At 52.6% G+C, this 23,343-nt stretch overlaps 1 protein-coding gene across 5 annotated transcripts in view; it reads right to left on the reverse strand.

Annotated features, from left to right (window-relative positions):
• Positions 1-6,116: 6,116 nt before the first annotated feature.
• The window catches only part of LGR6 (leucine rich repeat containing G protein-coupled receptor 6), a 121,734-nt gene continuing 104,507 nt past the window's right edge, over positions 6,117-23,343 (reverse strand). For all 5 annotated transcript variants that reach the window (XM_086694568.1, XM_086694567.1, XM_086694569.1 and 2 more), the window contains 8 exons: positions 22,402-22,473; positions 21,175-21,240; positions 19,993-20,064; positions 19,537-19,608; positions 17,812-17,937; positions 16,648-16,808; positions 12,989-13,069; positions 6,117-10,441 (listed from right to left, as the gene is read on the reverse strand). In XM_086694568.1, the coding sequence (XP_086550694.1) occupies positions 9,186-10,441; positions 12,989-13,069; positions 16,648-16,808; positions 17,812-17,937; positions 19,537-19,608; positions 19,993-20,064; positions 21,175-21,240; positions 22,402-22,473 (1,906 nt within the window). In that variant the 3' untranslated portion in view covers positions 6,117-9,185. The remainder of the gene's footprint in view (positions 10,442-12,988; positions 13,070-16,647; positions 16,809-17,811; positions 17,938-19,536; positions 19,609-19,992; positions 20,065-21,174; positions 21,241-22,401; positions 22,474-23,343) is intronic.

Genomic DNA, 23,343 nt, shown 5'->3' on the forward strand with positions numbered 1-23,343 from the left:
TTGTCTGATTCCAAGTGCTGGGGATATAGTGGCAACAAGAAATTTTTCTCTCTAATTGTAATAAAAAGAGCCAAAAATGATTAGAAGTCATCTATTCATCTCTCTGACTCAGCAAGTACAGAGGACTCGGGCTAGAGAACCGAAAGAAAGAAAATGAGAATGAGAAAAGCCCAGGTCCCTAACCCCTAGCCAAAGGAACGACGGCAAGGGTTAAAAGCATGGACACTGGAGTCAACGAGACCCCAGCCAGCCCAGGCTGGGGATTATCAGTTGGTACTGCTTACCAACTGTGGGCCCCCGGTATGCTACTCAATCTTTTTGGACTTTGGGTTTCTCCCACAGAACAGGGATAATGATAGTACCTAACTCATGAGGTTGCTGTAAGCATTGACTGAGATAATGCACATAAAGCACCCAGTACAGGGCGCAGCACGGTGCTGACATTTACTGAGTGCTTAGCTGGGGACTGGGATGGAGACAGCAATCCAACCACAGTTCGGCCCCGAAGAGATGCTCTGCCCCTTGCCTACTCGCCCGTCTGCTCTGTTCCTAGGACAAGCAAGCTGAGCAAAGTTTCCCAGCTACAAACCCCTAATTAAAGAGGAGAGATGACATCCGTGACTGATCATATAAACATTGCAGATTCCAAGCTCCCCTCTCCTGCTGCCCCCAGTCCCTCTCCCCACCCCTCCCCAAAAACTATTTAAATAAGAACAGATTTTACCACCCACCTTGTGGGCAGTCTCTAAGCTAAGGCTGGGGACCAGCTATTTATCCTTCAGCTGCTGTGGGAATTCAACACATACAAATAAAGCTGCTTTTCCAGCCAAGTGTGTATTTTTCCATCAGCATGTGGCCCCCCTGCCCAGGTTGTCTTGTTTAGGTTGGGGTGGCCTGAGGGAGGGAAGAGCAGGGTGGGGGGTATGAGGCTGTGGTTTCAGAACCTGCTCCCCAGGATAGCTGCCTGCAGGGCAGCGTGGAGCCCCGCACAGGGCTGCGAATGAAGCCCCGGAGAGGCTGGGTTAAGCCCGGGGTGATGGACGCAGATGTGCTATGCCCAGAAACAACACATTCCACTTTTTCCTTGCTTCTTGGCCAGTCGCCCCTTGCTTCTGCCATGGCCCAGTGAGCACCCATCCCTCTCTCCAAGTCTCAGTTTCCATCACGGATGACAGGTTATCCAGTGTCTCCCTCATGCCCACCCCCATCTCCCACCCTGACCCAGGATTTCTCCCCTTCATGTGCTTTCCCTACTTGCCTTTCCCCCTGACCCCACAATCCCATAGACTATGCCCCCTTCCTTCCACGGCCTGAGTCCTTTAACCAGGACCTTGCAATTCTGCCTCAAAAACAGGCCTGCTAAGGGATCTTTCTCCCCAAACCTCCCATCAGAGGCAACTTCTTGGGAGGAGGTTGTTTTTGTTTTTGTTTTTTTTTGTTTTTTTTTTTGTTTTTTATCTATTCGCTAAGTTCTCTCCAGACCTGGGAGTTATGTTTGGGGAACCGCCCAAACACGGTCAGGTAGTGAAGTGGTCTCTTCTGGGGGGATGTCTGGGTTTCCTTCCCCTGTGAACCCACATACTTCCTGCCTGGCTTCAGGCCCCAGGTTTTCAGCCTTCCTCTCAGGAGTGGCTCTTCTGGGTACCCTTCTTTTTCCTTCTCAAGTGTCCTCAAGGCTGAGCATGCAGACAGCTCAGAGCCCCCGGACAGACCCCTCACTCTTCGGATTGGGCAGGTAATAACAACCGCAGCTAACATTTCTCCAGTACTTCCTACATGCCACCACTGCTAAGCTAAGCTCTTTACATGAAAAAATCTCTTTTAATCTTTTCAATAACATTCAGAGTTTAGGTACTATTATAATCTCCATTTTACTGATGATGAAACAGAGAGGTTAAGTAAAACCTAAGGACAACTGGCTGTTAAAGGGTAGATCTGGAATTCAAACCCAAGCGTGCCTGACTCCACAGTCATATTTAACAACTGTATGGGTACTGTTCCAATATTGAAACCTCTGTCTCCTCAGTTCCCCCGAGAGCAGCGGCAGGATAAGGGGCAGGTCCCCTCATTCAGTTTCCTCCTCTACAAAATGAGAAGGGAGCTAAGATGACTTCCAAGGTGTCTCCTGTGCTGCTCTTTGGCAGTTCTGTGATTCTGAAACTGACTACTTGTGGGATCCGAGGGCAGAGCCTGCTGGTCTCAGGCTCAGTGATGAACTAACGTGAGGTTGATCTCAGCTATCCTCTCACTTGCCCTTTCCGTTCTCTCCCCTCTTCCGGCACTCTCTTGCCCTGTGACGTTTACTCCCTCGGGGCCTCCCACCCAGGACACCATCCCCATACAGCCTATCCTGACAATCCTCCTCGCTTCCTTATTCCCATTCTGCAACTGCCCTCTCCGCCCTAACAGTTGGTAAGAGGTTAGTGGGTTTATGCCTGGGCCATGGGGAGGAGGTGATCCAGGGAGGAGGGTGGCAAAGAAGCCTCTTTGCAAGTGACAGACTCTAACAATGTCATGTGAGCAAACAAACATCATTGCTTCACAAACTGAGAAGTCCAAATGTACCTTCAGGTAAGCCATTGGAAGGATGTGAGACATGAGGCCATCCTTGGACCAATCACTGTGGCCAGGGAACAGAATAAACTGAGAAGCTTGGCTCACATCCCACCTCTGGAGCCTGGAGTGGAGCCAACCCCACCCGAACAGCATGCATTAGGGAGCAGTGGGAATAGTTGCCTTTAGGAAAGTCCAATTGATGTTTCTGGAGAAAGGGAAGTGGTTCCTGGTCAGGCTAAAGCAAATGATGCCCCAGGCAAAGGGCCTAACCTGAAGGAATAAGGAACTATAATAGTGGAATTTCAACCACTGTGGTAGCCAGGGGAGGAGTTGTTACAGAGAAGAGGGTCAGGGAACTTGATGGCCCTTCAAATCTCACCACAGAAATATCTGCCCACTCTGCTCTCTTATAAAGGGAAAGGGCATGACAGATCTGCTGAATTGAGTGTCAGTTCTCAGGAATATAAATGTAGCTCATACAAGAAGCTATCTGTTGTTCTGTGTTATTTGCATCTCCTGGCCACATGGCCCTCTTAGGCTGGGAAATAGAATTTCTATGGATTCCTGAAATATGTTAATTTCTTAATTTTTTTTTCCCCCAACAGTAATTAATTGAGCACCTTTTTGCACAAGGCCCTATGGAAAGGACTGAGGACACCACAGTGGATAAGTCCAATATGGTCCCCGTTCTTGTGGAAACTTTCTACCAAGCCCACCCTCTGTTCTGAGAGAAGGAGCCCCTAGTCTTGCTCAAAGGACAGCTCTGAGCAGCCGTATTTTGTTCAGTGTCATCCCACATAACCATACCCATTCACATGCCACAGTTTATTGGACCAGGACAGGTACCTGGCCTGAGTGGTCAGTCCATCAGTTGACCATTGACCTATGATTTGACCTAGTGTAGAAAAAGAAACTTGGCTAGTCAGGTTCTCACTCAATCTCTCAGGACATTACCCTGGAAAATACCAAAAGAAAACAAGGTAATTAGCCAGAAATGGAGGCTGAAAAGGAAGCACACAGAGGGCTTAAGGAAGAACAGGGGTCATAGTGAGGCACACGTAAGCGGAGGTTATGAATGAACACAGACTATGAGTCGAAAGAAGCAATGAGCCTGGGTAGCTCAGTAGGTTGAGAATCTGACTCTTGATTTCAGCTCAGACCATGATCTCAGTTTCGTGAATTCGAGCCCAGCGTTGGACTCTGCACTAACAGCCCAGTGTCTGCTTCAGATTCTCCCCCTCTCTCTACCCCTCCCCAGCCTGCGCTCTATCTCTCTCAAAATAAACTTTTTAAAAATTAAAAGGAGTTTTTAATTCACTCACTCACTCACTCACACCAATTACATGATCGCTGGCAAACAGCCGGATGCGGTGTCAGAGCCTGGGCCATATCCGGGCCTTAGTGGGTTTCATCTCAGGATCTCGGACTGCACCAGCGGGTAGGTCTGGCCTGACTGAGCCTGCCCTTTTCCTGCCAGACCAGCTTCCCCTATGGCGCCGGGCCCACCTGATCATCGGTGGGCGCCCAGGCTGGTGCTTTGGGGACTGCTGGGGCCCCACGGTACGCAAAAGTGCCAGACCGCGGAGGAACTCTTGGTGGAAGCCACGGCACCCACCCGCGGCCCACGAAGCCCACATGCAGCATTTGATCCAGGAGGCCGCCCGGCGGGGCTGCAAGGAGCGCGTTGGGTCGATAGAGGCGCCTCGCAGGAGAGCCAGCAGCGGCCGGGTTCAAGGCGCACCCGAGGGCCTACAGCCCAAGTGGCGGCGCCCCCCGGAGTCGCCACGTGACCCCCCCAGCGCGCAGCAGTGCCCACGCGCCTGACTCCACGGCTTCGGGAACAAGATCTAGAACTCTCCTTTGACCCAGCAATTCCACGTCTGGGAACGTATCTTACAGATACACTTACACGCGTGCTAAGTGACATACATCCAACGTAACGTGTTGCAGTGTTCGTAGAAGCAAAAGATTAAGCAACTCAAATGTCCATGAGAATGAGGGAGGGTTGGTAAATACAATTTCGGATTTAAACTACTGCAAAAAAAAAGGGGGGGGGGAAGCATTCTATACTAATAAAGATCTTTAAGCTATGTTAGTAGATAACATAGATGAAACAAGCAGAAGCAGAATCGTGGTACCTACCTTGGGCAGAAAGGAGAAGAAAATATAGGCATTTTGTTTGTATATGCATGGAGAAACTCTGGAAGGATATATAAGAAACTTACAACAGTGGTAACCAGTGAGTTTGAGAAGTGGGCAAATAGAGACTGTTAAACGGGTGTATTTTATTTATTTTTCTTAAGTGTTATTTTTGAGAGACAAAGAGAGACAGAGCATGAGTGGGGGAGGGGCAGAGAGAGGGGGAGACACAGAACGTGAAGCAGGCTCCAGGCTCTGAGCTATCAGCAGAGAGCCCGACGTCGGGCTAGAATCACGTACCACGAGACCATGACCTGAGCCGAAGTCGGACGCTTAATGGACTGAGCCACCCAGGTGCCCCTAAACAGGTATATTTTATTCAAACCATGTGAATGTATTTTTATTTAAAAATTAAACTTATAAAGAGGCTTTTATGTAAAAGGAGGTGAGGAGGAGCAGTTGACTGTGGTTGAGAAACCGACAGATCTCAGAACAGACCTACAGAGGGCAGTTTGCTTGCCACTGGCGGGCTCCAGGCTGACCACAAACTCCCGCTGGCTGGATCTCAGAGCACCCTCACAACCAGGACAGCCTTCCGGGTTTAGACATGCCGAACGCAGCCCGACTGCGTTTTCTGGTCTTAGATTTACTGAGAGTCTGCCTCCCTTGTTATTCCACACATAGCCTCTTAAGGAACCTCTACTTGAGTTAGCCCCTGTGTGTCCTTGTTCTCCACCTGGTCCCAAAGGAACAGCCGAATGGTCTTTCTGGCAGTCGGGCCACCAGAATGGATGGGTTTGGAATTCTGTCTTCGGCAGGAGTGGAAGAAAGGTGCTCCTGGAGGCATTGTCTGGCCTCTCAGAAGGCCCTGACAGCGACTGGCGTCTCATTCCCAGGATTGCAGGTTTTTACTGAACCCAATCTCTTTCCCTTACCTCGAGAGGGAGCCCACCTGCTTTTCTTGGAAACATCATCACCCTCTGAAGCAAGGCTTGAAGGAGGTTTTCTGGGCAGGGAGTGGGCAAGGAAGGCTGCCCAAGAAGAGGAAAGGATGCTAGTTCTTTGGGATTCGCAGAATCCGGAAACAGCAGGAACAGGCTTTGGGTCTGAGAAGAGGCTCAGGGGCTGGGTAACAGGAGGTCCAGCTCGTTGCCTGCTTTCGTTAGATTATTCTCTACTTAACCCAGTGCCCAGTACACAAAGGGCGCTTCAACATGGGGGAGCCAAACTGATCGTGAGCCCTCTGAACTTCAAACCTGAGCCTCCTTGGCTGTGCTCCAGATGCCCCAGAACTCGGGACGGATTTAGGAAGAGCCTTGCCACTCTGATCATTCCTCTCTCGAGGAATGCAGCCCCACCTCTGGCTGCACCCCACAGAGCCACCAGCAGGAGCAGCAGAAAACAGTTGAGGGACACACATGATACTTCACTGGTGCTTTATTATACAGAAGAATCCAAATATTTACATCTTGACAATTCTTACACTTCCCACAGCTGGAGAGGGCATGGGCCTGGAACCCAGAAGTGATATAGGGGATAAGGTGGGTATGAGAACTTGCTACACCAGAGCAGAGGTAGTTAGAGGAGATGGTGCCAGAAAGGATCAAGGATTCTAGCTACTTTCCATCATCCTCACTTATCCCGGCCTACTCATTCTTGGCAGCTCCTCCTCCTTCTCCTCCCTAATCCTTAAGCTTTTTATTCTTTCTGGAAAAGGAAAGTTGGGAAGGAGTTTGGGGAATAAGAAGTGGGGAGAGGGAGGCAAAGAAAAGGCCCAGCTAGAGGCTCTGTTCATCCATAGTCTTCAAATCTCAGCACTGAGTTAAAGAGTTTTCCTCTTGGTGGGTACTGAGGTGCTTGACAAACCAATGGTCCACTAAAGAACTTTCTCTTCCACAAGTTGGTCTGAGGGGAGATTGTGGTTGGCACTGTTTGCCAGGGCACAACACATAGAGGCCTGGGCAGCACGTACCAGGTCAGCAGTTCCCAACATTTCTGCCATCACAGCCCTTTGGATGGATCGGTCCCCGTGGACACCATTTTGGAAGATTTCACATGCCGCGAATTATTTGGTTTTTGATTTTGTGTTTCATCAAAGACATGGATAATCTACTGATTATAATGGGGATAACCAAAAGAGTAATATACTGACTTGCTAGAAAGCCAGTCAGAAACAAAGAAACTACCACCTTATTTTGGGGGTAAATGTACAACATCTCCTAGGCTTTTTGATTAATGGAAATCCTTCATGGCAAACACCTCCACTCCCTTCCCCTATACCTCTCCTCTGTCCAGAAGGGCCAGACTTGGCAAATGCCCAGATCTTTAGAGGTAAATGATAAGATGACAGCGGTACCACCTAGAGTTTGCAGCCAAAACACACTGGCACCCTTTTCACAGAAGAGGCCACCTGTAGGGAACTGTTCCATCACCCCTAAACCTCTAACACATGGCCACTTCCTTCCACGTTCCACTCAACACTGGCTCCCTGACTCCAAGGTGGAAAATGATCACGTGGAGTTGGGGGTAGCTGTGAGGAGGGGACTGGGTGACTTCCTAGAAGTCAAAGCTCCCCGAAATCATACCAACTCTGTCATCCCTGGGGCATCTCAGAGAACTCCTTTCCCCGTAATAGTCACCAACTCCCAGTACCCAAAGCAGGGCAAACTCCTTCCATGAGAGGGTCTTGATTAGCCCTGAGAAAGGGACACCAGGGGTTCTCAACCAACTGATAAATGAATTCACCTCATCTAGTGAGTGCCTACTCTGAGGTCAACCTTGTGCTAGGACCCTAAGGTCCTTCTATGATTACAAATTTGGCACATTTAGCTTCAGAGCCTGTCAGAGTCCAGGCAACTTAGCGGGTCAAATGAGATTTAGAAATATGCCAAGTTCCACTCGTCGTCTCTGCCTCATCCCTCTACCCCAGCCTGGTCAGCCTTGCTGACTCATGTCAGAATTTCCCCTGGGCCCTGAGGGCAGCAGAGAGAGAAAACAGAAGCTAAACTTCAGGCTGTCAAGGACCTTCTCAGAGTTGTCTTAATAGTAGAGCCCCTTTTCTGAGTCTTGGATTCCCTTTTTATGTCTTCGAGAATGTCCTAGCTCTCACCTCCTCCTCCTGAGATTGGATGCGTATATGTTTGGGGTGGAGAGCACTCTGGAATGCTCAGAGGCACTTGGTGAACCATAAGGCAGGAAGGTTATGACTGGAGATGGAAGGGTCAGGCCTATTCGGGGCACCCGGGAATCCCAGATTCCTATAATTCTTCCTACTGATCAATACATACAATGCAAATATCCCTCCAGTTTGCTGGCCAGGGACCCCACCCCCCACCCCATACCACAGAGAAGGCAGGACCTAGGATGCAAAGAAAAAACTAGGCTTGTGGCAGGAGTTGGCAAGGGTCATATGGTGGAGAACCACAGGAAGGCAACTTAGAGCCAGGAGGAAGCCAGACAGCCATGGACTTCCCTGTGTATACCCTGCCAGGATCCAGGAACCCTCTCTTTTACTGAGGGCAGAAGTTTCATTGGTGGTTGGGCTTAGGAAGGAGGTGGGAGCCAATGTGGGATCCCTTTATCCCTGCCCCATTTCCGGGGGGTAGAGGTTAGAACCACAAAGGCAGCCTCTTCACCATCTTTCCAAGGGCAAGAGGGATGGCAAGGTAGAGAGTGTGGAGAATCTTCTCTGGTTGATGGAATCACCAACTTTACCCCAGATGAAACTCCCAGGATCAGGGTTTTCTAGGACTTGTGGCATCTTGTGATGTCACTGAGTAGCACTAGGTGGTATAGAAATGAGGGCCCTGGGAAATAGCAGTGTTAAATTCTGTGAGATGTTAATAGATATCCCACAAAGCCAACAACCAAACAAACACCTGTTGTCAAATAGTCTGGGGGAGCTGGGTTAAACAAAGTTCAACGGATTTTACTGCTGCAGGAATTCTCATAGCCTTTACTATACTAATATGTACTGTGACTCTCCAAGAAAGAACAAATTGTGTAGTATCTTCTAAAACTTCTTTTAACAGAGAGTCTTTTTGCATGGCATAGCTCAAGATTAACAGGACACAGAACACATTTTGTATGTAGTCCATGAGTCACAGGGTAGATGCTCAAGTGCCCTTTGGCAGTTCCCCAATAGGTCTTTCTCTGTGAGGTCCCCCTGCCCCATTGTACCCTGATCCTTGACCTGCTCAGCCCTCTACCCCAGTCACTCATTTTCCTTAGGCAGAGAAATTTCCCGATCTCTGGTCCACAGCTTCAGACATGACAGGGAAGAGGCCTAGAGGAAGGCCAAGGGGAAACCAAGCCAAGAAGCACACACTGGTGGTGGCCACGGGAGAGAGACCAATGGAAGCCATAGTCCAGTCCCTGCTGTGGATCACACTGTTGAGTTTTGGTTGAATTTATTTTACAAGCAGCCATCATTCATGGAGTGGGACGAGAGGGAAGGGAAGAGATGGGAAGAGAAGGGTGAGGAGGGACATTTATAAGTGTGAGGCGAAGGCCGAGGCAGAGGGCTGGAAGGCCCTGCCCACTGACAAGCCCCCGCCTGCTGACATGGCTCCCTCTGCCCTTAGCAGCAGTTCTCCATCCATGGAGGGTTGTGGGTTCCCCAAGTGGGTTCCTTCTGGCTCTGCAAAATGGCTGCCCTCCAACCTAGGGTCCCCCGGCTGCTGACAGGAGATGAGGGTTACCGAGGGGAAGCCATAGGTCTCCAGCCCAGGGGGCCGCCCAGCCTCAGAAGTTTCCAGAATGAGATCCACATCAGAGAAGGCCACCAGGGCCTGGGTAGAATCGCAGGAGCTCTTCTCCAGCTCGCTGGCAGCAGTGTAGGCTAGGGGCCCTGAGGTCCCCATGCAGGGCCAGAGCCGCCACAGGTCATCCCGGAAGTGGGGGTTGAAGAGTAGGTAGAGCAGTGGGTTGAGGCAGGCCGGCAGGGGTAGTACCACAAGTAGGACAGACTTGACGGCCTCAGGGGTGACGGGGAAGAGGCCCAGCATGGAGGCAAAGCTGAGGAAGGCCACAGGGCAGTAGAGGAGCCCATCTGCGAAGATGAGCCAGGCCACGTGTCTCACCATGGCGCAGTCCCACACAGCCTCAAAGTCGCCCCTCGGCAGGTCACAGTAGAGTTTGATGTAGGCACCGGCCACTACCAGGAAGCAGAAGGAGTTCATCATCACCAAGGCCACGGCAAAGCCGAGGGCAGCCGGCTGGCCCTCAGGCGGGGCATAGGGCAGGCAAAGCGGGGAGGCCCCGTATTCTCCCACTGAGACGAGGGGCAGGGCCGCGGCCAGCCCGGCCAGCATCAGGCAGCCCAGGGCCCCTGCTCGAACACTGCTCAGGGAGGGCGCCTTCCCGTAGGCTCGGACGCAGGAGACAGAGACGCTGCACTGCACGGCGGCCAGGGTGAGCAGCAGCACGGAGGCCTCGGACCCGAGTACTGCCAGGAAGCCTGTGGCCTGGCAGCCCAGTCCCATCTCCCAGCGGGCTCCGTACTGGGCGAACTGGCCAAAGGTCAGGGCGTCGACTGAGGCTAGGAGGCCACAGGAAATGCCAGTCAAGGCGTTGGCACCTGCAATCGCGCCTACGACAAACTTGACCGGGGGCAGGGGGCCAGGGCCACCCGCAAACACACTCAGCAGCACCAGCCCGTTACAGAGCACGGAGAGCAGCACGATGGCCCACACAGCCAGGCGGATGCCCCAGCTCTCAAAGAGGTGCTCGCAGGGCTTGAAGGGGCCTGTGGGAGAGAGGACCAGACATTACCCCTGGGTCAGAGGCTGCTTGACACAGGGTCCTGGGGATGAGGCCAGGGAGGCTGATGCAGCCTCCGTCCTCCGAGAACTCCCAGTCTGACGGAGGCTGACAGGATCTCTGAGAACTCTCAGGTGGGGTTGGGGGGAGGAACAGTGGGGACGTACACAGCCCTTCTTCCAAGGAACTGCGGATGGAGTGGACACTCACGCAATACACGTAGAAAATAGAAACACATAATGAACAGATTTGTGCACAAAGTACAAATTGGTACAGTGCAACCCCAGGCATTGAGGAAATGTTCAGCAAAGCAGTCTTTCCAAAGCAGCAGCATTTAGAAGAAAGGAGGGGGAGAGGTGGGATAAAGGAGTGGAGAGGGCATCAGAACTGGGGATATGGCTGGGGTAGAGGCACAGAGATGGGAGGGGCTGCCCAGAGAGTGACCAGTCTGTGTCCCAAGGCTCTGCTTCTCCCAAGTCAGTGCCCAGCGATCCACTAGGGACCCCACCGTGGATGAGCCCTGATCAGGTATTGTACCGGGCTGGCTCTCCCTCGCTCTGTGATGGGGACACAGACCACATTCAATACTCACAGAGTCCACCAGTATTTGGGAAGAAAAGCATAATAAGTAAATTAAAATGCAGATGCCTCTGGGTTTTTCCAACCTGGTTTTGCACAAATGGGTGAGATCCTGGTGTTTTCCACCACTCTCCTCAGGTTCTGTCCTTAAGTCACCCCGTAACTTTGGACATATTATGTCTTCATTCTTTTGACTTCAGACTCCTGTTCTGCAATGTATTTCTAGTCGCTTGGGAATTTGAGAGGTTTTTGTGGGAACCATTTTTTAAACATATTTTTTTCCCGATTACTATATAATAGATGGTGATTGTAGAAAATTTGGAAAATATAACACAGAAAAATTAAAACTGCTTATCATCCCACCTCTCAGAAAGAACTCATCATTGTGGTCGGTCTCCTATTAAAAAAATACATACATACAGATAAGTTTTTAAGCTAAATTGGGACTTTCTGTATATAGTTTTTCATTCTCTTTTTCAGTTACAATTTATTATGCAGACTTTCCCATACCTTTATCTTCCTCCAAAACATGTTTTCAGTGGCTGCGTAATAAATACTTTTCCATATGGATGTACCACAATTTATTTGACCATTTATATGAGCTATTTTAAAAGCAAGTTCAAGTTGGACTTTGACTTCTGGAACTTCCTCTTTTGCTTCATCGCTGCTGATTATTGGTTTTCACAAGTGAAATTTCTGTGGCAGTGTGAAGCATGTGGGTTTCCAAGTCAGGAGAAAAACACCACCTGTTTCCTCCAGACTGTTAGTGGTCTTGCTCTGGGCTGGCACTAGAGGGCGCGCTGTAGCCACTAAGTGCTACAAGCAGGTGTTGGCAGTCAGCAAACGCTATTTTGGCTTAGAACAAGGAGACAAGGCCAAGGGGCGCAAACCAAAGAGAGATGCAAAACTGGGAAATGGAGGTGAGGCGAAATGGAGAAGCACACTGTTTATTGCTTTCTGTTCATTCTGAACAGCTCCTGCCCTGACTTAAGCAATGGACTACGGTGGGAGGGGTGGGGTAGCCTGTTAGCATTTTATACCCAAGGGAAGGGACTTCTTTGCTCTAAACATGTTAGGTTGCATTGCATCGAAGAGAAAGAGAATTCTCTTTCTTTCTTCACAGCAAGATGGATTCAGGTTAGACTCTAGGAGGCTTTCTCAGCTGTAAGGTTTGGACAGTCCTGTAAGGAGTTATCCAGAGGTACTGTGGAGTTTTTTTCACCCTGGAGAGTTTTATGAAAGAGAGACTGCAATTTTCCTGGGAATGAGCAGAGAGGGATGGAGAAGGGGACCTTTCAGAGTTCCATCTGGCTCTAGGAGTGTGCAAAAACAGTGCCACACTCTACCCTGAACAGTGCGGTAAAAGAGACAGTCTTTCCTGCTTCTCTCTTCAATGAGAGAAATTTTCTCCTGGTTAATTTTTTTTTTAATTTTTTAAAATGTTTATTTACTTTTGAGAGAGAGAGAGTGCGAGCAGGGGAGGGGCAGAGAGAGAGGGAGACACAGAATCTGAAGCAGGCTCCAGGCTCCGAACTCTGAACTGTCAGCAAAGAGCCCAATGCAGGGTTCGAACTCATGAACCGCAAGATCATGACCTGAGCCGAAGTCGGACACTTAACCGACTTGAGCCACCCAGGCGCTCTGGTCTCCTGGTTAACTTCTGATTAGCTGATTTGTGAAGGCTTCTTTGACTCCCCTCTCCCCACAGCCACCCCTCCCTTCCCCCCCACCCCAGTGCTGCTCCAGACAGACACCCAAGGGAAGAACGCCAGCTCCTTCCCCAGGAGTCACCAGAAGTGGCGGTCCTCCCCACAGAATGTCGGTTCTTAGGCAGAGAAGGTGCCTGAAGCATGGCTACAAACATGCCAGGCTGAACCGGCCTCTCTCTCATCAAATAGTTGGGTGCTCCTTCCTCAGCCCTGCCCCCGACCCCACACCGAGGCGCTCATCTCACCTGGAACGGGGCTACACTGGACGCTGGGGTGTGGCTTTGTGTCCTCCATTTCCAGCTGCAGCTCGTCCAGATCCAGATCATCTGAGAGGTGAGGCCAGAAAGTGGCATGGGGCCCCGGTCTTGGTGACAGTCAAGCTCCACCTTTCTCCAAATGCCCACCCCTTTCAGCTGTCATCCCCAACTCACTCTGCCCAGCACGGCTCCCCCCAGCAGCCCTGCACATCTGTTCTACTCTTAGGTATAAACATTCCATCAGGTCCCTATTATGCGCCCGTGGATAATCTGCATGGTCGGTCCTTTACAGCAAATGTTTCAGCTGGGCCTTGCTGACCTCGTCCTATAACTCAGCACACTCATGTCTCCTCCAGGCAGCCTAGTCCGTGCGTGCTGCTTAGAGTAGGGAGCTGGTCAGTGTTCAGAGGAGGTGAACCAGGGATAGTGAGTGAGCGGAAGCTATTTATTTGCTTCAGAAGCAGTCAAAGCCATGGGGGGATTAACTTAGGAAAGGCAAGAGTAGGTACGGATACAATGGCTGTCCTCGAAGAGCTGAAGTCCCCGTTAGGCATAAAGGCACTGTACTCCTACATGCAGAGCACGTCAGAATCAGGATGGGTCATAGAAGGAGGCAAACTAACAATTCAGATGGAGAGGTTTTAGTTCTTACTAACACAAATAAGCTCCCACACTTAGAGTTGACCCGACAAAGAGGTGGGACTGAGGTCCACGTGTGCTGAATGCAATGTCTGCCACCTGCTGGGCATTGGGCAAGTGCAGGGGAGCTCAGGGATGAATAAAACACGGTCCTGCCCTCAAGGGGCTTATGGAGACAGAAGAGGATCAAGCTGTCCTGACAAAGCATACTGTGTCAACTAATAGGTTTATTTAACACAAAGGGCCAAGAGTCCCTGAGCTCTTTCTCTGTGCCAGACTATGCCCAGCGAGGCCTCATCTGCGTGGTCTCATCAACCTTCGTGGCAGCCGCACAAAGCAGGTGTCCTTTGACACCATTCGATAGACGAGGAAACTGAGGCTCATCGAAGGTCAGTGGCTTGCCCCAGGTCTCCCAGCCAGCAAGCGATAGGGCGAATTTCAAACCCAGGTTTGTCTGACTACGGAGCCCAGATATTTAACTGTTAGGCTTTCCCAGGCGAGGAACTGATCTGGGTGGGCTGGAGGAGATGGTCGGGGGAGCTTTACAGATGCAGGAGCTGGGCACAATTTGTCGCTGGAGATACCGAAGGAAGCAGAAAGTCCCTGATGGGAGAAAGGGCAATTCTATGCTGAGTTAGAGGCCAGACTAGATCATCTTTACCGATCTTTCCGATTCTAAGTGTAGCCTCTGCAATCCCATTAGCCGGAGAAAATAGGATTAGAAAGATAAATCCATTGTTAAAGAAACTCTGTAACTTGTCTGAATCAAAATGGGATTTTTTCCCCACCTCTTATTCACTATTATAAGGTTTCTGAAACCAGGGGCTGTGAACTGCAGGGGTGTTAGAGACACCTTGGGGGTCCATAAATTCTTCAAGAATTTTGAAATGATAATCTTAAACCTCTTCTAACTTAACAAAAACAAAACTCTTGTTTGTGGTGGTAATTCAGCATTGAAAGACCTTTTAAAGAATAAGCCTTTAGTGTCTCTGCTGAGACTGGGAAAAGTGTCTGAGGCCCTAAGGGGTGTGAGAGAATTGCCTCTCTTGAAAGGGATGCCTGCACATTTACTTGGGTTTCAGAGACAGTGGCCTGTGGGCTCTTCCTCCATCACACAAGTAATGGAGAGGTGACTCTGTGTCCTGCTCGTCCCCATCTCTGGCTCGTGTGGTTCGTTTCCTTCCTCCCCCACTTAAAGGGTAAACACCTTCAGCTGGGCATTTTCCCAGGAGGCAGGAAGGTTCTGTGGAGCTGCTCTTGGCCCAGACAACATCAGGGCGGGCAGGAGGCCGAGGTGTGCCCACAGGGTCCTGGCATTTCCTCTCCTCTCCACCTTTCATTCCCTGCCCACCCCTGCTCTCCAGAATGGAGCTCAGCAATTCTTTGAAATCAGAATGCATGAATGAAATGTAAGGGGTGAGGCCCGTGGCCTCCGTCTGAGGCTGGGAAAGTCACAGCCAAGGTGTTAAGTAACCACTCTTCAAACGAGGAGGAAATCAAATCTGGCTGCAGCGCAGCTCCTGGCTTTCCTCCTCAAGGCTTATTAGCTCCCACAGGAAGTGGGGGGCCCTGCCCTAGCTCCCGTTACCGGCGGCAGGCAGCCCACGATTCTGACGCCCTGTGGCTCTCCAAGACCTAAGCCTGGTGGAAAGTTTCACCTTGAGGAAGGAAAGTTTCCATTCCTCCTTCCAGCCCCCTGAGGGAGCGTACCGCAGACAGACATCCGGGAATGTCCCCTGGGGACAGCTGTCTGCAGGCCCAGAGCCAGCCTGGCTGCTGGGCTCCTCCTGGGGTCCTCACACCCTCCCCCGGGATGGGCTTGTACACCAGGAGGGAGACCCCAGAGACCCCCTAGCTGCTTGCCCAACACTGGCCTCCGTAAGCCGCGTCCCGGACTACACAATACACCTTCCCTCCACACACACGCCAGGAGGCACCCAGTTCCACTGGTAACAGCAGCAGTGAACATACTCTGCCCTCTATAGCCTATGAGATATGTAATATTGTTCTCATTGCACAGATAAAAGAAAAACAACCCAAAAACCCAAGGCTCAGGAAGGGTGAATGGCTTGTCCAAGGCAACTCAACTGGTAAATGGTGTAGTCGGGCTTAGAACCCATGCCTGTCTACACCACCATAAGATGTTTTCCTTACATGTTTAGATCTGGTTTTTCCGTCTAGATTCTCCATGGGTATATTGTGCAAAGGGGGCTAGAGACTGAAAGAAATCTAAATATCAGGGGCCCTTTTTTGCTTCCTCCTAATTCTACCTGTGTTCTGTCACATGGGGTGAAGGTGAGGGGGAAATGGAAGCCTTCCTCTCTGCCGTTTATCTAAGACACCAGCTGGCAGACGATCCCTGAATCCCCTTCGATGCCTACCTCCACCCTTCTTTCCTTTTACCCCAACTCTTCCAGAAACAGACTGATGTGGCCCAAGATGGCCCTTCTCAGCAAGGTCCTCTTGCAACCAGTGGCCTCTGAAGGGCAGGACAACTTGAACAGTGATAATCCCCATGCTGTTCCTTTGGGCTCTAGCACATATAGCAAGGGGACTTTTCTTTTTTTTTTTTTAAGCAGATTTCATCTAATTAATTTAATTCAATCCTGCCTGGCTCAGGTTGATTAGAAAGTGGATGTCTTCTCTGAGAATGCCCTGACGTTGAAGGGCCCAGGTGGCGAGGAGGCAGCCCTGGAGAAGAAACGTGTGAGCCACCAGGGCAGGGGTGTTATATAAGATACAGTTTGGGAAGCATCTTGTGATCCGCAAAGGACTTGACAAATATAGAAACATTTCTACCGTCATTGTCACCGTCGTTATTTTCTCCCCAACCACTTCTGGGCTATGTCCTTAGAAAGACAAGGTGCAAGCAGAGGCACCTCCCAGGTCACCCTTGGGGTTTCCCTCTGCAGCCCCTGCCAGAACCCCTCCCAGGGTCCCCCAAGCCTCCTCCCTAACTTCCTCTCCACAGCCACCCACCTGCCCTGCCCAGGGCCTCCATCACTCACATTGGTTCTCAGCATGTCCGGCAAGAAGGCCCAGGGGCCTCTTTGGAGGCTCCTCCTCATCAAGGTGAAAGTCCTCAGCCTCCCACTGCCCAGAGGCCTTGAAGAAGCTGGCACAGACACCATAGGCACAGCACTGGTAGGCATAGGGCACCTCCAGGATCCTGGGGGTTCAGGGGAGACAGGAGTAAAACGGACTGCCTTAGCAACGTTTTGGCCATCAACCCAGGGGCCCAGCGCTTGGCGCCTGCCTTTCGACCCCAAAGCGCCCTGATTACAGTGCAGTCAGCCCCCTGGGCTTTCTTTGTAGGGGTCTTACAGCCTGGATCCTGCCTCTGAAGGGCTCTGAGCATAGTCTAATCTCTTCCTCACTCATGTTGGGAATTGAGATGGGAAGATTTACTTTCTGCCCACTGTTTATGGAGTCCCCTCAGCAGGCTCAGAGTGGGGAGCAGTTTCCCCAAGGCCACACAGCACTCCGGTGCTCTGCTCCCCTCCCTCCCGGCCAGCAACTCTTCTTATATATTTAAGGAGACAGGGATTCTCCTCGTGACTCTTTCTTACCCTTGCCCTCAGTAACACCCACGCCCTATCCCCCCGCCCCTACCCCTGGGTACATCAGAGCTCAATCTGGTGCCCTCTGAGGGTGAGGGCAGATGCCTCCAGGCATGTCGTTAGCTTGCAGCAGATGGGGCTTGGGCCACACAGGCTGTGTGCTGCTGCTGCTGCAAACAGAAGGCCTGGATGTCATTAGCGCGAGGGACGGGCTGGGCGGCTTATTTTCCAGTGATCAGTGCCCTGGGCTCTGCCCTGACTGCAGGGGCCCAGATGCCGCCCAGGTGAAGACCGGCAGTCTGGGTGCACTGAATGGGGCAAGGAGCGAGGAGGTCCAGGGGCCTTCACATCATCTTACTTCTGTCCTCACAGGAGATCTCAGGGTCCCCCCGGGCTGGTACTTGGGACAGAAAGAAACGCTATGAACGAGATGAGGAGGGAGGGGAGGCACGAGCAAGCCCTGCCCATTCAGTAGTGGCCAAACCCTAAGCCTTTGGGCCATCAGTTTTTTTCTTGAGGTGAAGCCCTGTGGCTTTCTCCCTGTCCCTCCATGGCCTCTCCAGCTGCTCTGGGACAAACCTGTCTAGGTGTGGGGGAATGCGAGGCCCTCACCTCAGGTTTGGGAAACTGTCCTTGGAGAAGGCCTGAGACAGAGCCAGGTTCCCTTTGAGCTTCAGATGCATCAAGCCCCCAAGGCCAGCCAGGGGCAGTGTGGTCAGCTGGTTGTCTGTCAGGTCCCTAGGACAGTGGATGGTCAGGGTTATTGGCAGTCAGTGGGATTGTTGAAGGGGCAGGGCTGTGCTGAGGGTGTGGCCATTGTGCCTGGGATGGAAGCAAGAGGAGAGGAGCAAAGGACAGGAAATCAGCATAGAGAGACGAAAGCATAACAAGCTGGGGGAGGAGGATGGTCAAGGGTGGCTACAGGCACCATCCATAACTCATTCATCACTCATTCATTCATTCATCAAATATTGGGGGCCAACTCTATACCAGGGACTCCTCCAAGGTGACGTCAAGCCATCCCAATTCGTGAGAGAGCCCCTTAACCACAGCTCCTATGCCCAGGACCCAGTCCCATCCAAGGGTCCCTGTCCACCCCACTAGGGCATCTGCCTGTAGGTGCCTGTCCCCATTCCCCTGCTTTTCTGATGACGTAAGAGGCCAGAGCTGGGGGTGGGCAGAGCTGGCCTCTGGCTACATTCAGGGATTCGGTCATCCGTTCTGTTTTGCAGGCCCGGCTCCGTAGCCAGGGATGAGGACATGCATGGTCTATCCACTGGAGACACATCACAGGAGCCAGGGCTCCAAACCAAACACCAGGACCACAGACCGTACGTCGTGGAAACAGCCTGGACTGGAAGGCAGGAAACCCGGAGCTGTCACCGACTCCCTGCATAACCAAGGGGAGTCACAAATCTGCCTGCGTTCCAATGTCCTCATCCTTCAAAGGGATAAAAATATCCACCCTACCTATCTGGCCGGAGTAGAGCAAACAGGAGAGGGAAGACCGAGGTGCGAGTTTTGCCAGGCTCCGGCCCAGAGCCCAGAGAGTGGCAGACAGGAGGGGCACTGTGAGCCTCCTGGGAGGCTTTCATTCCGGCCTTTGCTTCGAGCGAGCTTCTCCCCCTGGGCCTGGAGACGTGAAGTGAGGGGTTGGGCTGGATGATCTCTGAGGCCAGGGCTGGAGCTAGCCCAGAAGGACTCTGGGTGTTAATCAGAAAAGAGTCCCACTGGGGTGGAAACAACTTCAGGACAAGCAAGCAGGCAGTTGGCTCCCCACTGGGTGGGAGCCCTTGTGCAGTACACAGCCCGCACCACAGTGTGTGGCAGCCCCATCAGAGGTCCTCTCCAGCCCTGACATAGCGACCACGCAGCCAGCACGCTATGATCGTGGGGTCCTCCGCCACCCCGCAGAATGGCAGCCCTCTAGAGCTAATGCTCATGTAGGGGACTGCTGAGTTGAGACCCCGGCTCCCACATCTGCTGCCACCGTCCCAGGCTGTAAAGGAGTTTCAGGCTCGTACATCCTCTTTACTGGGACATGTAGAGGCTGGGGGAAGGGCCGGGACAAGGGGGCACCGGGAGGGCTGAGGCTGCCAAAATGTTGCAGAACATCAGCAGACGATGTTCCAGAGCTTGTAGGAGGCAGGCTCTCTGTTTATCGGGCCCCACAGTCTGTCAAACGGACTGTCAGAATGATTGATTAAGCTGGAGGCCCCCTCCCCGGGATGTGTGGTGCATGTCCCCGCTCTGGGGTGGCCCCTCCTGCCCCCGCTGGCCAGCCCATAGTCCTGATTGGTCTCCACCATCCGGGAGGAGAGGGCAGTGGGCACTTACAGCTTGACTAGAGAACGCAGTGTCACGAAGGCCTCAGGGTGGATGGACCGGATGGCATTCCAGCTCAGGTCCCTGTGAGCAGAGAGGGTGTAACGGGGGGACCAGTGACACTTGGAGGACTCACTGTTGCCCATCCTGAGTTCTTCACTCACTCCCGACCTGAGCTGCCCCCGGTAGCAGAACCCTCAGCCTCGTGGGGAAGGTACCTGCCGCCCGGCTCCCAACCTGGCTGTGGCCACAGGAAGAGGGATTTGGCCACTTGGCTTCAGAGGCTCATCACCCCCCTGGGTACCAGCTGGAGAAGTGGCTTCAGAAGCCATCCGTACCGGGAGGCACCTCTCTTCTTGTGCGTGTGCTGGGGGCAGGGAAGCTGTGGGCATGTCACTGCCATGTATGCTATGGGTACGGAGCGTGCCTGGGAGAGGATCCCACCCCTGGCTGTGGCAGGATACTCACAGGGCTCTCAGGGAGCTCAGCTGGCTGAAGGTGTCAGCTCCAATTTCCCAGATGCGGTTGTGCTGAAGGCCACTGGGGCAGCAAGAAGAGACTAGATGAGCCAGTAGGCTCGGATCCTGGCTCAGTTCCACACCCCCCATGCACTAGGAGGAAGAAGGGAGAGCCCCCTACTTCTCCTGGCATGCGAAGAAAGGGCCCGGCCCGCGGAAGTCACCAGAATTAAAGGGAACACAAGGGGATCCGGTTGCCTTGGGTAAGTGGGTCAGGAGACAAAGCCACAAAACCATCCCTGTGGCCCAAAAGGGAGTCAGTTTCCAGGGTTCCCACCGGGGCTGGCTCCCAGCCCAGCCAACCTCACCCCTGGGTTCTCCAGACCTTAGCCCAGCAGCAGAGCTCTGCCCCACCCTTGGATGACCCGATGACTTGCCTAAGCTGCGGAGCAGAGCTCAGTGGACTGGTTGTCTGAATGGGAGATAGACCCTGGGCCTCAGCAATGCTGCAGACCCTCTTTCCTCTGGCATATAGAGAAACAGGACAGACCCTCAGACCCCGTTCTGCCTTGGTCCCAAAAGGCGTTGCCCTGCCTCAAGACAGGGGACAGACACAGGAGACAAGAGAGACCCTGCTAGCTTGAAAAAGCAGACGCTGAAGGACAAAACAAAACAAAACAAGACAAAACCAGAAGCTGGGTGAAAGAGCTTAGAGCATTTTTTAAGTGATTTTTTTCCTTGTCAAATTTGAATCCTAGGTTTCTTCTCCGGTGTATTAGTGTGCAGGTGCATACATACACCTCTGTGTGTGTGTGTGTGTGTGTGTGTGTGTGTGTGTGTTTAAGGGGGTTTGGAAAATGAGAGAGCATGCTCTCAGTCTTCTGAGGCCTTCCCTTGTCCAGCCTCCTAGCCCTGATATGACCCTGTCCCTCCACTGGCCCTAATCACTACTGCCTTTCATTGTTATTAGTGACCCCCAATGAGCCACCTTGAGACTCTGCTTGGGTGTCAGCTCTGTGGTCCCTAGGGGCCTCGCCCAGGCCTCTGCTGAGCTCCCGGCCCGAACCTCCGAGTTCAATAAGCTCAGAGAAGGGAGAAAGTTCAGAGTGTGCTCTCTGACTCCCTTCCCTCAGACTTGCCCAGAGTTGGGCTTGCCTGCCGTCACCCCTGCCCTCCCCCGGCCCCCACTCACATTTCCTCCAGCTTCTGACACCTATGCAGGCTGGGCAGCTCCTCGATTTGATTATGAGACAATTCCCTGGGGAAGAGAGAAGGACCAGGTTAGGGTGAACTGGGGGCCAGGAGAAGAGGCTCTGGCCAGGACGGGCTTTCCTGTCAGGCAGCCGAGGGCTGGGAGGACCCTGCAGGGACTTGGCTGTTGACACACCTCAAGGCAATTGGACTTCTCGCCCCTTCCCCCTGCTGAGTCTGGTTCCTCGCTGCAGGGCCTGGATGGGGATCATGTGGCATTTTTCCAACAGGGCTGCCTCATCTATATGAAGGCCTGAGGGACCCTGGGAGGGTCCTGGGGGAAAGGGCACAGGAAGTGAGAGGGGCATGGAGACGAGAAAAGGAGCAGAGGGTGAGGGGCTCGGAGACTGAACGCACGGAACATATCGAGCATTACTGAGCAAGCTGGCCAACGCCAATCTGTGTAAACATCACCCATCGTCCCCGTGCAGAGTTCACAGGGAGGACAGGCTAGGGTCCTTAGGGGTCATCTGGCGCCCAACCCCTTCATCTAACAGATGAGGACACTGAGGCACAGAGAGGGGACAGAGCCTGCCAAGGACACACTGCCAGGCAGTGGCAAGGCTGGGTCTGGAGCCCATGTCTCCACCCAGTCTAGCTCTGTTCGCGTGTAGAGTGTCATCTGTCAGTCTCCCCATCTTCGGCTGTGGGCTACGGTCCGTGTGGACGAGCCTCAGGTTCCAGCTGGATTCAGGGGAGAAAGGAAAACTCCCCTTGACTTCATAGGCCCCTTAAATACCTCCGTGGCTGCACAAGGGGCTAATTTTCTTCTTATTACTAGGTAAATAATGCCATTTATTGAGCACCTACCATGGCCAGCGCTATGTGCTGTACATGAACTTTTTTTCAACCCTCACCCATTTATCCACATTTTGCTGGTGAGGAATTGGAGCCCTGAGACATTAGAGAGTGAGTCCAAGTTCATGCAGCTAGTAGGTGGCAGAGCTAAGCCTCCAACCCTGGTCTGACTCCAAAGGCCGTTGTCTTTTTACCCTGAACAAGAGAGGACAGCCCAGTGCTTCTCGGGCAGGATCTCAGCAGCAGCCCAATGTGTCCCACTCTCCAGGAAGAGAGGTAACCAAGCGGGACAGGAGCGGGAGGGGCCTTTGCCAGCCCATGGGAACAAGGGCACCATGCCAGGACTGGAGAATGCTCGTGAACCACTCACAGGACTCGGAGCCTGGGTAGCTGTTGGCACATCCCCAGTGGGAGCAGCCGGATGCCTGCGCGGGTCAGGGTCCTGTAGAGAGAACAGAGACAGGGCTGGCACCAGGCCCAGGGCCCTGCCATCCCCAGCCACCCGTCTCCAGCTCTGGGCTTGATACTGACATGGGAGCACAGAGCTGACAAAAGAGAAGTGGCAGGAGGCACAGGGCAGGGGTGGGGCTGCAGGGAGAGAAGGCAGCAGGCCTGGCATCTGAGCACCAGGCTCCCCTGGGACTGGAGGAGGGTAGGTGTGGGCAACAGACAGAGAGGGACACAGCCCAGGGGCTCTCTGCTTGGCAGACAGTTCCTGCGTGCCCAGCCCACCCCACCCACCCATCGTGTCCCCACCCATTGTCTCATAATGGTCTCCAGCAACACTGGCTATGTAGGACAGGAACTAGAATCTGGTCTGCTCTCCTTAGAGAAGGGGGATAGCCATGGGCACAGAGTAGATAGGAAAAGACTAAACAAAACAACCCTAGTGGAACCATGGGAACCACGCACAGAGCCTGCTCCCTGTGCCCTGGGGAAGGGGGATGGGATGGGAAAGAAGGGGAGGACCAGGGGCTGGGACGGAGAGGGCTGTGGGGGCAGGTTTGGCTGGGGACAGGGTGTCCCAAGGAAGACCCAAGGCCGAGGTCATTCTTGGGGACCTATTACTTCCCTCATGGAAAATTTTCCAGATGCCAGCAAATCTAGGGGAAGACAATAGAGGCACAGAGGAGAGTTCCTGTCCCAGCCATGCCATGAATGAGCCATGTGACGTGGGGCAGGACAGTTGGCTTCCTAACACCCACTCTGGGTGTTTGCTTGATTGTTCCATTCATCCTTTTAAAATGTATTGAGGGCCTACTATGCTCTGACACCCCTCCCCCACCCGGCAGTCTATAATGATAGAACATAT

This window comes from Puma concolor, chromosome E4 (genome assembly GCF_028749965.1).
Source record: "Puma concolor isolate L17-30 chromosome E4, mPumCon1.1.hap2, whole genome shotgun sequence".
In the NCBI taxonomy this organism is placed as follows: Eukaryota; Metazoa; Chordata; class Mammalia; order Carnivora; family Felidae; genus Puma; species Puma concolor.